This window comes from Micromesistius poutassou (assembly GCF_964030765.1).
Source record: "Micromesistius poutassou genome assembly, chromosome: 3".
In the NCBI taxonomy this organism is placed as follows: domain Eukaryota; kingdom Metazoa; phylum Chordata; class Actinopteri; order Gadiformes; family Gadidae; genus Micromesistius; species Micromesistius poutassou.
In genome coordinates, this window is record NC_140273.1 from 482,061 (window position 1) to 494,560 (window position 12,500).

General features: G+C 49.4%; 1 protein-coding gene across 1 annotated transcript; it reads left to right on the forward strand.

The window, feature by feature from the left end:
• The first annotated feature begins 3,122 nt into the window (after positions 1-3,122).
• Positions 3,123-11,105, forward strand: LOC311340855 (regulating synaptic membrane exocytosis protein 1-like). Its single transcript, XM_084465752.1, has 6 exons — positions 3,123-3,337; positions 6,797-6,941; positions 7,269-7,381; positions 8,118-8,219; positions 9,697-9,836; positions 10,373-11,105. Exons 1-6 carry the CDS (start codon positions 3,127-3,129, stop codon positions 10,589-10,591), a joined length of 930 nt encoding a protein of 309 aa, XP_084321878.1. The 5' UTR covers positions 3,123-3,126; the 3' UTR covers positions 10,592-11,105.
• The last annotated feature ends 1,395 nt before the right edge of the window (positions 11,106-12,500 follow it).

Genomic DNA, 12,500 nt, shown 5'->3' on the forward strand with positions numbered 1-12,500 from the left:
ACACACACACACACACACATGTGCCCGGCCGTGGCCGGTGGAGCGTGGTGCTGACGTGGACAGATGAAGCCGTTCCAGCGGCGCTCTGCGGGCCAGAGGGTGACCGAGGGCAGCTAGTTAGCGCACTAATGCACTGAGGTGTGGGTCCACCAGGGAGAGCCGGGGGGGGGGGGGGGGGCGGGCCGCGGCCCCACCGCCGACCCAATCAGGCGGTCACTGAGCAGCCGCTGGCCGCATGCTGGGGGGGGGGGGGGAGCTAGGAGGGTGCATGCACACGTGTAGGGATGAAGAATATATATGGAATATATATGGCTTATAGCGACTTACAATAAGTACGTTTGTCAGAAGAAAGAGAAACAATATATCGCTGTGGGTACAGTAAGGATGTTCATAGAACCAAGTGCCAAGCACTAACCATCACTAGGTTAACCCATTCCCCGTACACAACAGAGATAGCTAGGATAAGATGCTACTATTATTATTAAGTACTATTTTTAAATGGCAGGATGTGCAGCATACAATAAGTGGGTACATTAACTTCCAGGATGCTCAACATACAATAACTGCATATTTTACATATAAACATATTTTAGTACTCAAATCAGCATTGAGTGATAGTGGATCATTTGAGTGTGTGTGTATTTTCTCATTATGGGATGGAGAACTGCCTCCTCAGAGCTTTGGAAACAGCAGCAGCAGCAGCTTCTGCTGGTTCATCACTGGGCTGGTGTATAATTGATAGGATTAATAGGCCTAGCACCGGGGTCAGGTTTTGAAAGAGACGGATGGATTAATAATGCACTGGGAGGCTGGTTCGGGGTCAGTTTTTTGGACGGAAGAGGGTATTTTTACCTGCGACACAGAGCTAACAGTCAGCCCGTGACACGAGGAGATTGATTGTGCGATCCATTATTGAGTCATCTCCGTGTTCGTCATCCTTCCCCTTCTGCGCGGCTTGACCTTTTCCACACAGATCTCCTAATTGTTGTGTTAATTGAATTCAATTACTGGGATGTGTCCTCATATCAATTAATTTTAAATCAATAACAATATTCATTTCTCACCAGGAAATGCATGGAAATAAAAGGCATTTGCATGGATTCTTTTTGTGGCACACAAATCATATCTCAGCAAAGAGTGACAAACAATGAAGACACAAACACAACGGGATCATTCTGAATGCACACGTCATCCAACCGAGTTCTCAGCCCATGTCGTCTTGACGTCATAATCCATATGCACCCTGCATCCTCTCCCTGTGTGTGTTATCGTTGTGTGTGTCTGTGTTGTGTTGTGTGTTGTGCTGTGTTTGTGTGTCCACGTGTCCGTGCGCCCGTAACCAGGCTGTGTCTGGGTGCATGTCTCAGACCCGTCCTCCTCGCATGCGTCCAGTGCTGCCGCCGTCCGGACCCTGGACCCCCCCCTCCAGAGTCTGACCCCCCACGACCCTCCTCCTCCTCCTCCACCACCACCACCACCACCACCACCACCATCTCCACCCTCCCGCCCCACCACCACCACCACCACCACCACACCCCTGTGCAGGGGTCGCTGGAGGGGCCCCCCGCCCCGGCGGCCCCCGGCCCCTGGGGGGTGGGGGTGGGGGTGGCGGGCCCTGGGGTGCTGATGGGCGCGGCCCGGGGCAGTGTGTCGGGGGCGTCCTGCAGCACCCTCAGCCCGTCCGAGGGGGCCGACGTGCGGCGGCTCCTGGGGCCCCCGGGGGCCCCGGGCGGGGTCCTCAGCCGCCTCCTCCTCCGCCTGAGGAGGAGGGACCAGAGCGACGCCCCGTGCGCGTCGCAGTTTAACTTGGGGCCCGCCAGCAGCAACCCGTTCCCATGACGATTCTCTTCAGAGAGGAGTTTGTGAATGGACTTGATGCCTGAAACGTGACTTGGTATTTGAAACGTGACTTGGTATTTGAAACGTGACTTGATATATGAAACGTGACTTGATATTTTTGACTTGACTTGATATTTGAAACGTGACTGGTTAATTCAAACGTGACTTGATATTTTTGACTTGACTTGATATCTGAAACGTGACTGCTTAATTCAAACGTGACTTGATATCTGAAACGTGACTTGATATTTTTGACTTGACTTGATATTTGAAACGTGACTGTTTAATTCAAACGTGACTTGGTATTTGAAACGTGACTTGATATTTTTGACTTGACTTGATATTTGAAACGTGACTGGTTAATTCAAACATGACTTGGTATTTGAAACGTGACTTGATGTCTGAAACGTGACTTGATTTCTGAAACGTGACTGTTTAATTCAAACGTGACTTGGTATCTGAAACGTGACTTGATATCTAAAACGTGACTTGATATCTGAAACGTGACTGTTTAATTCAAACGTGACTTGGTATTTGAAACGTGACTGGTTAATTCAAACGTGACTTTATATTTGAAACGTGAGTGGTTAATTCAAACGTGACTTGATATTTGGGACGTTTTGCTCAATTTTGACAACAGCGAGCTGGTCAATATCTTCTCTCTTGGGGATTGTCATCACTGATCATAATGAAGTTGACCCCACGTGTTGATTTATTAAACAACAAATACCCTGAACCAAAACCCCCTGTTCATCACCCGTCTGTTCACCGCCTCAATACAGTACATGTTTTCTATTCACCTATTCACCCGAGCATAAGGTACAGTACAGACAACACCCTTTCACCCCAAAAGCATTTCTTGTTGTGTGAGGGAGGGGGGGGGCGGAGATCAAAGTTCACCACCAGCTCTTCCTCTTCTAAACCTAAATTCTCCTCTTCTTCTTCTTATTCACCTCATCCCCCTCCTCCTCCTCATCCTCCTCTTCCTCCTCCCTCTCCTCCTCCCTCTCCTCCTCCTCCTCTTCCTCCCCCTCCTCTTCCTCCCCCTCCTCCTCCCTCTCCTCCTCATCCTCCTCCTCCTCCCTCTCCTCATCCTCCTCCTCCTCTCCCCCTCCTCTTCCCCCTCCTCATCCTCCTCTTCCTCCCCTCCTCCTTATCCTCCTCCTCCTTCTCCACCTCTTCCCCCTCCTCATCCTCCTTCTCCTCCCCTCCTCCTCTTCCTCCTCCTCTCTCTCCTCCTCCTCCTCCTCCTCCTCCTCCTCTCTCCTCCTCCTCTCCAGCCGTCAGATGCGTGCGTCAGCGGGCCGCATCATGCTGAAGAGCTCCAGCGTCAGCGGCGAGATCTACGCCCAGGAGCGCACAGACGGCAGCCAATCGGACACGGCGCTGGGCACGGTGGGGGGCGGGGCCAAGAAGCGGCGCTCCAGCTTCAGCGCCCGCGTGGTCGCCATCGTGGGCAACCGCCGCAGCCGAAGCACCTCCCAGATCAGCGGACCAGGTGAGACACCCCCCCCCCCCCCCCCCCCCCCGCTGACGTCATGACCTCATGGTAGTACTCAAGCAGTGCATTGTACATAGTACTGTTCAGTTCAATTCAATTCAATTCAGTTCAATTCAATTCAGTTCAGTTCAATTTGATGCAATGCAGTGCAATTATATCAAATTGTTGTACATTTCATTGAATTCAATTTCATTCAAAATTGTATTCAATTTGATTTGTACCCGCTTGTACTACCTCTTGAGCAACTGCCTCAATGAGAATACTCGTTTTAAAGGCGTTATACATTAAACTGTGTGTGTGAATGTATTGGACATTTGCATGCTGTTGTATACAGTGTCACCCATTTGGTACACATCTTATATAACGAAATACAAAGATTCAGATTCCAGTTGAATGTATTTTATACACCAAGGAGTCAACAACTTATTCGCTGTACGTTACGCTCAACCGCATGACGACACATCGGCCTCTCGTCCTGAAACCACCTCAGCCGAGCTCACGATGCGTTTCTCTGTGAGCTTCAAAGCGGAGAGGAGGAGGAGACGCCCGGCCGACCGGCCGAGGCCAGATCCCCTCGGAGCCGGCGAGGCCGCGGGGAGAGACTGAAGCCTCCGCTGTGTGAGGCTTCAAATGAAAGGCTTTCACTCTGTTCTACCCGGTAACACACAATAACATGAGAGCGCAGAACGCCCGCGGCGGAGAGACAACACACAATAACATGAGAGCGCAGAACGCCCGTGGCGGCGGAGAACGCTGAGATACCGCCGTTATCGTTGATTAAATGGTCCAGAATTCCGCGGCAGGCTTCTTCGTCTTTACGGATTTGGCTTTGCTCGTCTCTCCCTGGTTTCCTGTGGGTTGCCGCCCCTTTGTATCTGTGTTCGTGATACATAAAGATTTGTTTATTCAGGGGGGAAAAAGACGCAAAGCTCAAAGAGCTCTTTCACAGCAAGGCCCTGATCACAAAAAGTCCAGGAGATACAAAATACAGAATTCAAATAGGAAGCAAAATACAACAATTTAAATTCTAATAAAAAAGGAAAAATAAAATAAATAATAATAAATAAAATAAAATAATAACAATAGCTGGTTAAAGCAAGAGCACTGTACCGTAATCCTACCATCTAAAAAAAAAAGTGAAATGATCAACTGATACAAATAGTTTGAATTTAAGACTATCCTGGAGTTTGTTTCCATTTTTTGCGGGGCTAGAAAACAGAAAGATATTTTTTCCAAGGTCAGATCTTGTAGAGGGGGTCTCCAGGGAGACGAGGCTATAGTGCGCCCTGGTATATGATGTGTGGCGTGAGGCGCGCCCTGGCATGTGTGTGTGTGTGTGTGTGTGTGTGTGTGTGTGTGTGTGTGTGTGTGTGTGTGTGTGTGTGTGTGTGTGTGTGTGTGTGTGTGTGTGTGTGTGTGTGTCTGGATATCACAGTGCACAACGGAATCAAAGCTCGATCAAATCTATAAAAGAACATTCTGCGGTTCTGCTGCCCTGCTTTTTAGTCTGCCCTCGAAATAAAACAGAAATCCCCCGGAGAAACCACCCAATGCAACAGCCTGACTTTTACTTTGAAACTCCCTTGGGAGCGTGCGGCAGCCGTCTCTGTCACACTCTGAGGGGGTCTTTATAATATTGCCCAACATTCACCCGTTCACGCACACATTCACACACCGACGGGGGAGTCAGCCACGCAGGGCGACAGCCAGCGGGTCAGGGAGCAGTCAGAGGGGTGAGAGGGCGTCTCGCTCAGGGACACCACGACACTCAGCTAGGAGGAGCCGGGGATCGAACCAGCAACCTTCCGGTTACCAGCCGACCCGCTCTACCTCCAGGAGTTAGAGCACATCTCATAGCCGTAGGACTTCTGTGATACCCCCCCCCCCCCACTCACACCACCCCCCCAGCCCCCCCCCCCCCCACACACACCTCGACCCTTTTAATCCAGGGGTGTTGACTTTACGTACTCAATGGCTTCCTCTGTTGACGTGGAAACGAGGGGGAGGGGGGGGGTTCGACGAACACGGTGTGTGATTCTGGCCCCACTTCAGACAGCGCACATCACAGGGGCCCCCCCCACCCGCCCCCCCCCCCCCCATCCCACGGTGTCCCGCTTCCTCCCGCTCGTAGCACAACAGTCTCGTTTTGCAGGGGGGAGAAGAAGAAGAAGAAGAAGTGAATAAATATAGCAGCGGCTCCCATGGCCGCAGTGTGTGAGAGCCGAGACCCTCCCGTCCCGACGTCACGTGGTGCACGTTTGTTTGTTTGGCTTCTCCGACTACAAGGAGGTGAACGAGCTCAGCGGCCCGCTCCCACCGTCGCTGCATTCCTGCCGGCTTTCCCCCCGCTTAGTTCCAGAGATGTTCCGATACCGTTTTTTTTCCTTCCCGATGCCGATTCCGATTCCTGAACTTGTGTATCAGCCGATACCGAGTGTATATATACATATACCGATACGGCGTCTAGCTTTGTATCTACTAACAGCGCTTGTTTCTTATTGAAGGGTTCTCCTACGATGACAGCGATAGTAGTACAGTCGGTTCACGTGCTGTTTTCTGAACTAGATCATTTACATTTATAATCTATAATTAGAATAATACATTTGTATTCTTGTAGTTGAGCGTCCGTGCGTTCACGTTTTTTTCCCGAGTTAGCTCGAATGCACGTACGTCGGAGAGGACGCGTTTCCCATTCCGACTTGCCTACTTCCGACCGTTGACCAACGCAGCGTAACGACCGCACGTGTTTGTGATGTTCTTTGCCAGAGTAGTAAATCACGTGATGGTGTCGGATCGGCACATAGACTTGCGTACCCGCCGCGACCCGATAATGCATTTGTTTTTGGCCGTATCCGAGGACTTTGCGATGCTGGTATCGGTATCGGTCGAACTCGAACTTTGTTCCACTCCCTGTGACGAAGTCTAAATGGTTCTGGTCACCGGTTGATTGATAGTTCTGGAGATTGTCGGTGAGGTTTTAAATCCCAGGACTGAAATCCCCGATAGAGTGACGTTTGTGTTTGAGTTCAAAACGCTTTGCACAACACCGTTCTTTGTTGTTGCCGTGGTTAAATAAGGGATTTGAAAAAGGTTATTTTGGGGGAAAACTTCACTTTCAATTCACCTCTACAACAGCCACCCACTCTAACCCACACACTGACACAAACACACACACACATACACACACTACACTCACACTCACACACCACAGACACACACACACACACACACACACACTCACACACCACAGACACACACACACACACACACACACACACACACACACACAGAGACACTACATACACACACACACACACACACACACACACACACACACTCACACTTTTTCTCTCTCTCTCTTTCTCTCTCTCTCATACACACTCACTCCCTCACTCCGTCCCTCCCTCCCTCCCTCACTCACGCCGTCTCTCCCGTGTGTCCCCGGTTGTCCTGCAGAGGGTAAGAGTAAGAAGGAGAAGGGCGCGCCCATCCAGCGGAGCACGGAGACGGGCATGGCGGTAGAGCTCAGCCGCAACATGAGCCGGCAGCCCAGCCGCGAGTCCACCAACGGCAGCATGAACAGCTACAACTCGGAGGGGAAGTCAGTAAACCACAAACTCCTCTTCCTGTTCTAACCCTAACCCTAACCGTCTAATCCTCTCCACCCCCCCCCCCCCCCCACCCACCCCCCCTCCCACCACCACAACCTTTTCCCATTTCTGAACTTTATTTTTTTTTTTTAAACATGATGACTTTCTTTTGTTTTGTTTTTTTGGACTTTCCTTTGTCCTGCTGTGTTCTGCGGTCGTTTCTCTTCCGTTGCTGTGAAACAAAAGAGTCTTAAGTTTGTGGATGCGGGGGTGTGTGTGTGTGTGTGTGTGTGTGTGTGTGTGTGTGTGTGTGTGTGTGTGTGTGTGGTGTGTTTCAGTTTGATCTTCTCCGGGGTGAATCTGGGGGCCAACAGTCAGTTCAGCGACTTCCTGGACGGCCTGGGACCTGCTCAGCTCGTGGGCCGGCAGACCCTGGCCACGCCCGCCATAGGTCGGTCCCCCCCCCCCCCCCCCCCACCCCTCCCCTGTCCTGTCAGCTCCTCTTCTGGGTGTTCTTCTCATTTATTTTTTATTTATTTATTTTATTTTATTTTATTTTACGTTTATTTGACAGGGACAATGCACAATATATAATGGGGCCAGATGTTAGCCACAAGGCTAATTTACATCTGTTGTCCCTGGACAGGAGTTGATGTTATATATCAAATTAAAAGACAACATGTAATGAGTTGGGACAATGACCCAAACACACATCACAGTGATACAGAGTAATAAAACTGAGTAATGGAAAAAAAAGAAAAAACATGAAATAAGATGAGAATAAACACAGAGACAAGAATCAATGACTAGAAACGCACCTACAGTTCCACCTCTTGTAGGAAGCAGTTGGAGCTCTTAGTTTCGTTTACGTTTACGTTCAGGGCGTTTAGCAGACGCTTTTATCCAAAGCGACTCACAATAAGTACGTTTGTCAGAAGAAAGGGAAACAAAAATATATCACTGTGGGTACAGTGAGGATGTTCATAGAACCAAGCGCCAAGCACTAACCATCACTAGGTTAACCCGTTCCCCGTACACAACAAAGATAGCGAGGATAAGAGGCTACAGAACACAGTCCTGTTTTTATCGTCATCGTGAGGCTTTCCCTCGTGACCCAGGCGTTCTGCAGGTTCCCCGGTGTGGTTGACGGGCCATGTGGTTGTTGGTTCTGCTCCCTCCCCATCCAGGTGACATCCAGATCGGCATGATGGACAAGAAGGGCCAGCTGGAGGTGGAGGTGATCCGGGCGCGAGGCCTGGTCCAGAAGCCGGGCTCCAAGTCCCTCCCTGGTTAGAGACCGTCTCTCTCTCTTCCTCCACGCCATAGCCTTGTATCGTACATTTACGTTCAGCGGCGTTTTAGCAGACGCTTTTTTATCCAAAGCGACTTACAATAAGTACATTTCTCAGAAGAAACAGAGAGAAACAACAATATATATTGCTGTGGGTACAGTAATGATGTTCATAGAAACAGATACAATCGCTAAGGTGAACCCCTTCCCCGTATACAACAAAGATAGCTAGGATGAGACGCTACACGATGCTATGTACTTTTTTGAGTGCCAGGACGTACATCATACAGTAAGTGTGTACATTAAGTGCCAGGACGTACAACATACAATAACTGCGTACATTAAGTGCCAGGACATACAACATACAGTAAGTGTGTACATTAAGTGCCAGGACGTACACCATACAGTAAGTGTGTACATTAAGTGCCAGGACGTACATCATACAGTAAGTGTGTACATTAAGTGCCAGGACGTACACCATACAATAAGTGTGTACATTAAGTGCCAGGACGTACAACATACAATAAGTGCGTACATTAAGTGCCAGGACGTACAACATACAATAAGTGCGTACATTAAGTGCCAGGACATACAACATACAGTAAGTGTGTACATTAAGTGCCAAGACGTACACCATACAGTAAGTGTGTACATTAAGTGCCAGGACGTACAACATACAATAAGTGCGTACATTAAGTGCCAGGACATACACCATACAGTAAGTGCGTACATTAAGTGCCAAGACGTACAACATACAGTAAGTGTGTACATTAAGTGCCAAGACGTACAACATACAATAAGTGTGTACATTAAGTGCCAGGACGTACACCATACAGTAAGTGTGTACATTAAGTGCCAAGACGTACAACATACAGTAAGTGTGTACATTGAGTGACAGGACGTACACCATACAATAAGTGTGTACATTAAGTGCCAGGACGTACAACATACAATAAGTGCGTACATTAAGTGCCAGGACATACAACATACAGTAAGTGCGTACATTAAGTGCCAAGACGTACAACATACAGTAAGTGTGTACATTAAGTGACAGGACATACACCATACAGTAAGTGCGTACATTAAGTGCCAGGACGTACACCATACAGTAAGTGTGTACATTAAGTGCCAGGACGTACACCATACAGTAAGTGTGTACATTAAGTGCCAGGACGTACACCATACAGTAAGTGTGTACATTAAGTGCCAGGACGTACACCATACAGTAAGAGAGGTGTTTTTAGGAGAGTAAGGGAAGGGAGAAGGGGCTGTGGGGAGAGTGAGGGGGGGGGAGACTAGGCAGATGCCAGGTCCACTCTGCCTGCCCTGACGTAGCGGGACGGTGGCTCTAACGCCCCCTAACGACGCGTCCATTCCGGAGCGAGTGCGGCGGTCTGGAGCGCGTGGAACCGCGGCGCTGATTGTCCCGTGTTCCCACTAATGGCTTTCTCCCCTCGTTGCGTCCGTGCCCTCAGCTCCGTACGTCAAGGTGTACCTGCTGAACAACGGGGCCTACGTGGCCAAGAAGAAGACCAAGATTGCGAGGAAAACGCTGGACCCGTTGTACCAGCAAGCGCTGCAGTTTGAAGAGAGCCCGCAGGGGAAAGTGTTGCAGGTAACTCGCAGCATCCACTCGCAGTTTCTGTTAAAACGTTTCGGTTTCCTTCCGCCAGGGAGAGTTAAGAGTGGAGTCCGTCCTGATTTAATGTGCTCTCCTGTTTTTGAATTGCCTTCTCTTTGAAGATAATTCAATGAAATGGTACTCATGTCGCCCTTAATCACCGCTACAGTCTCAAAGGGCTTAACAGGCCGTGTGTTAGTGACCCCCCCCCCCCGACCCTAGCCCCCCCAGAGGGCAAGAAAAAACTCCCTTTAATTAGCAAGGAAGAAGAGAAGGAACTCAGAGTGGGGGACCCCTCCTTCTAGCTGATGATCAGGAGTGCAGTGGGGGCCATAATTGACGTACATGCATACAAAACCTTTTAAATCTGTGATGGGCTGCTGGCCGGTTAACCATAAGGAGAGTTAAGGCATTGCTGCTAATTGATTGATTGATAATTGATTAGTCTAAATTGAACCACTCTTCTCCGGTTGATCTTGTGAATGGGTTTGGTTCCGTCGTGCAACAGCGTCTGTTGTCTGTCACCGCAGGTGATCGTCTGGGGAGACTACGGACGCATGGACCACAAGAGCTTCATGGGAGTTGCACAAATCCTATTGGAGGAGCTGGACTTATCGAGCACCGTGATTGGTTGGTACAAGTTGTTCCCACCTTCCTCCCTGGTGGACCCCACACTAGCCTCCCTCACCCGGCGGGCCTCCCAGACCTCTCTGGACAGCTCTTCCGGGCCCCCGGGGGTCCGGTCGTAGGGCCCCCCCCACCCCCCCACCCCCCCACCACCGCCACCCACCCCACCCCACCCCCCCCCCCCCAAGTAAGACTTTGATGATGAATTTAAAAATACTTGGACGTACTGTAGACAAAGAAGAAATAAATACATATTTAAAAACAAAAAAACAACAAACAGTGGTGACTATGTAGAAGAACAACAATCAGAGTCGCAATGAGAAAGCTTTGTTGAGATCTGACAATCACTCCTGTCTCGTTCTACCTTCTTCTGCCGTAGGAAGCTCTGCATTTTGATGTTTGTGTCATTTCAAGGCTAGGTTTCATACTCTACTCTGTTTGTATGGAAGAACCCTAGGGCTGTTGCCCTGGACGACGACCCCCCCCCCGCCCCACCCCCCCACCCCCCCAACCACCCCCCCGCCAACCCCCAGAGGGGGGGGGGGGGTCGGTTATAAACAAAAAAAAAAGGCACAAGTGGCAGTTATTAGAGACGGGATTATTGAAATAAAAGCAGGGTGGTGCGATTCCCATTTCAACAATAAAGGAAAAAAAAAAAAACGTCTGCAAACGTGGGAATGTGTGGAATGTATGGACCTGGGAAAAACAGGCGGCAATCACCCTCCGAGCCTGCAGGTGGCGCTCTCCGGGCCCGGTCTGCAGTGGCCTCCTCCTCCTCCTCCTCCTCCCCCTCCAGTAACACAATGAATAAAGACTGCCGGCAGGTTGCCTTTTCCGTAGGGGCGTGTTGCGTTGAAGCACAGGGCCTTCATACGGTGCCTAGACCTTCGAGCTCCATCACTGGTCCTCGTTTTGTGTGTCGGAAAGCTCCGTATTTCAGTATGTTTACCATGGTGGGGGGGGGGGGCGTGGCCTCCTCTCTCTGGCTCCGCCCCCCACCCCCCCCCCCGCCGCCCTCGCCCCCCCGCCCCCCTCCCTCTGTTTTAGTGTTTTTACGTTCATGTTTTTCCTTGCTCTTCTTTGTTACTTCTTGCACAAAAAATGTTTTTCAAAACTCGTAAAAAAAAAAAAATTGTTCATGGTGTGTTTTGTCGGTTCGACGTGTGCATGAAGAAGAAGAAGAAGAAGAAAAAAAAAAAAAAGCAAGTGATGAAAAAAACGAAAAAAAATACTACAACTCAAAGATCGACTTCTGCAGATGTACCCGCCCACACGTATTGCAGGGGGAGGAGTCCGACGGGGCCCCACATCTTAACTTTCTACACGATTATGAGATTAGCGTGCAACGTTGTTTTTTTTTCTTTGTTCCACCACTGGCCAACGCTCCAGTCGTCTTTGTATAGATGTATAATAATAGGCCTCGCCAGAGGTGACCAATAAAATAGATTTTATTGCCACGAGGGAATCACCTTACTGTACAAGCGTATATCTATGTTCACTCTTGCAAGAACAAATAAGGGGGGGGAATACCTTTTACCTTTTTGGTTTTTTTTCCGAGGCGAGTCAACCCCTTAATCCTTCGCACATGTTCGGGATTTGTATCCTATCTTCGGTTTACATTGTTTTGAGATTTAACGGCAAGCACAAGAGCTTGATTTTTTATGACAAACATCTAACTTTTTGAAGAAAACAACGAGAAAAAAAAAGACAAAAAAAAAACAAATAAATAATAGCCCATTTCTTTTGGTTTCGCTATATTTCTTCTTTACGTATAATTTGGAAAAACAAAGAAAGAAAGAAAAAAAAAAAAAAAAGGATTGCTGACAATGTCCTAATGTGCATCTCTGCGAATGTGCAAGTAACCAATCAAATCAATCTGTCAGGACACTCTCGACCAATGATCATCCTCCCCTCGGACCCACAGACCTGGAATATTGGGAGCCGGCATGACTTTGTACCCCCCCCCGCCCCCCCGCCCCCCCCTCCACCCCCCCCCCCCCCCCTCCCTCTCCCCTTTCAAACTGCATGCAC

Excerpts from the sequence above, each read along its gene's own strand:
- LOC311340855 (XM_084465752.1), top strand. The coding sequence starts at position 3,127 with ATGCGTGCGTCAGCGGGCCGCATCATGCTGAAGAGCTCCAGCGTCAGC. Across the intron at positions 8,220-9,696 it reads GGGCTCCAAGTCCCTCCCTG|CTCCGTACGTCAAGGTGTAC; the intron begins GTTAGAGACCGT and ends CCGTGCCCTCAG. Across the intron at positions 9,837-10,372 it reads CGCAGGGGAAAGTGTTGCAG|GTGATCGTCTGGGGAGACTA; the intron begins GTAACTCGCAGC and ends CTGTCACCGCAG.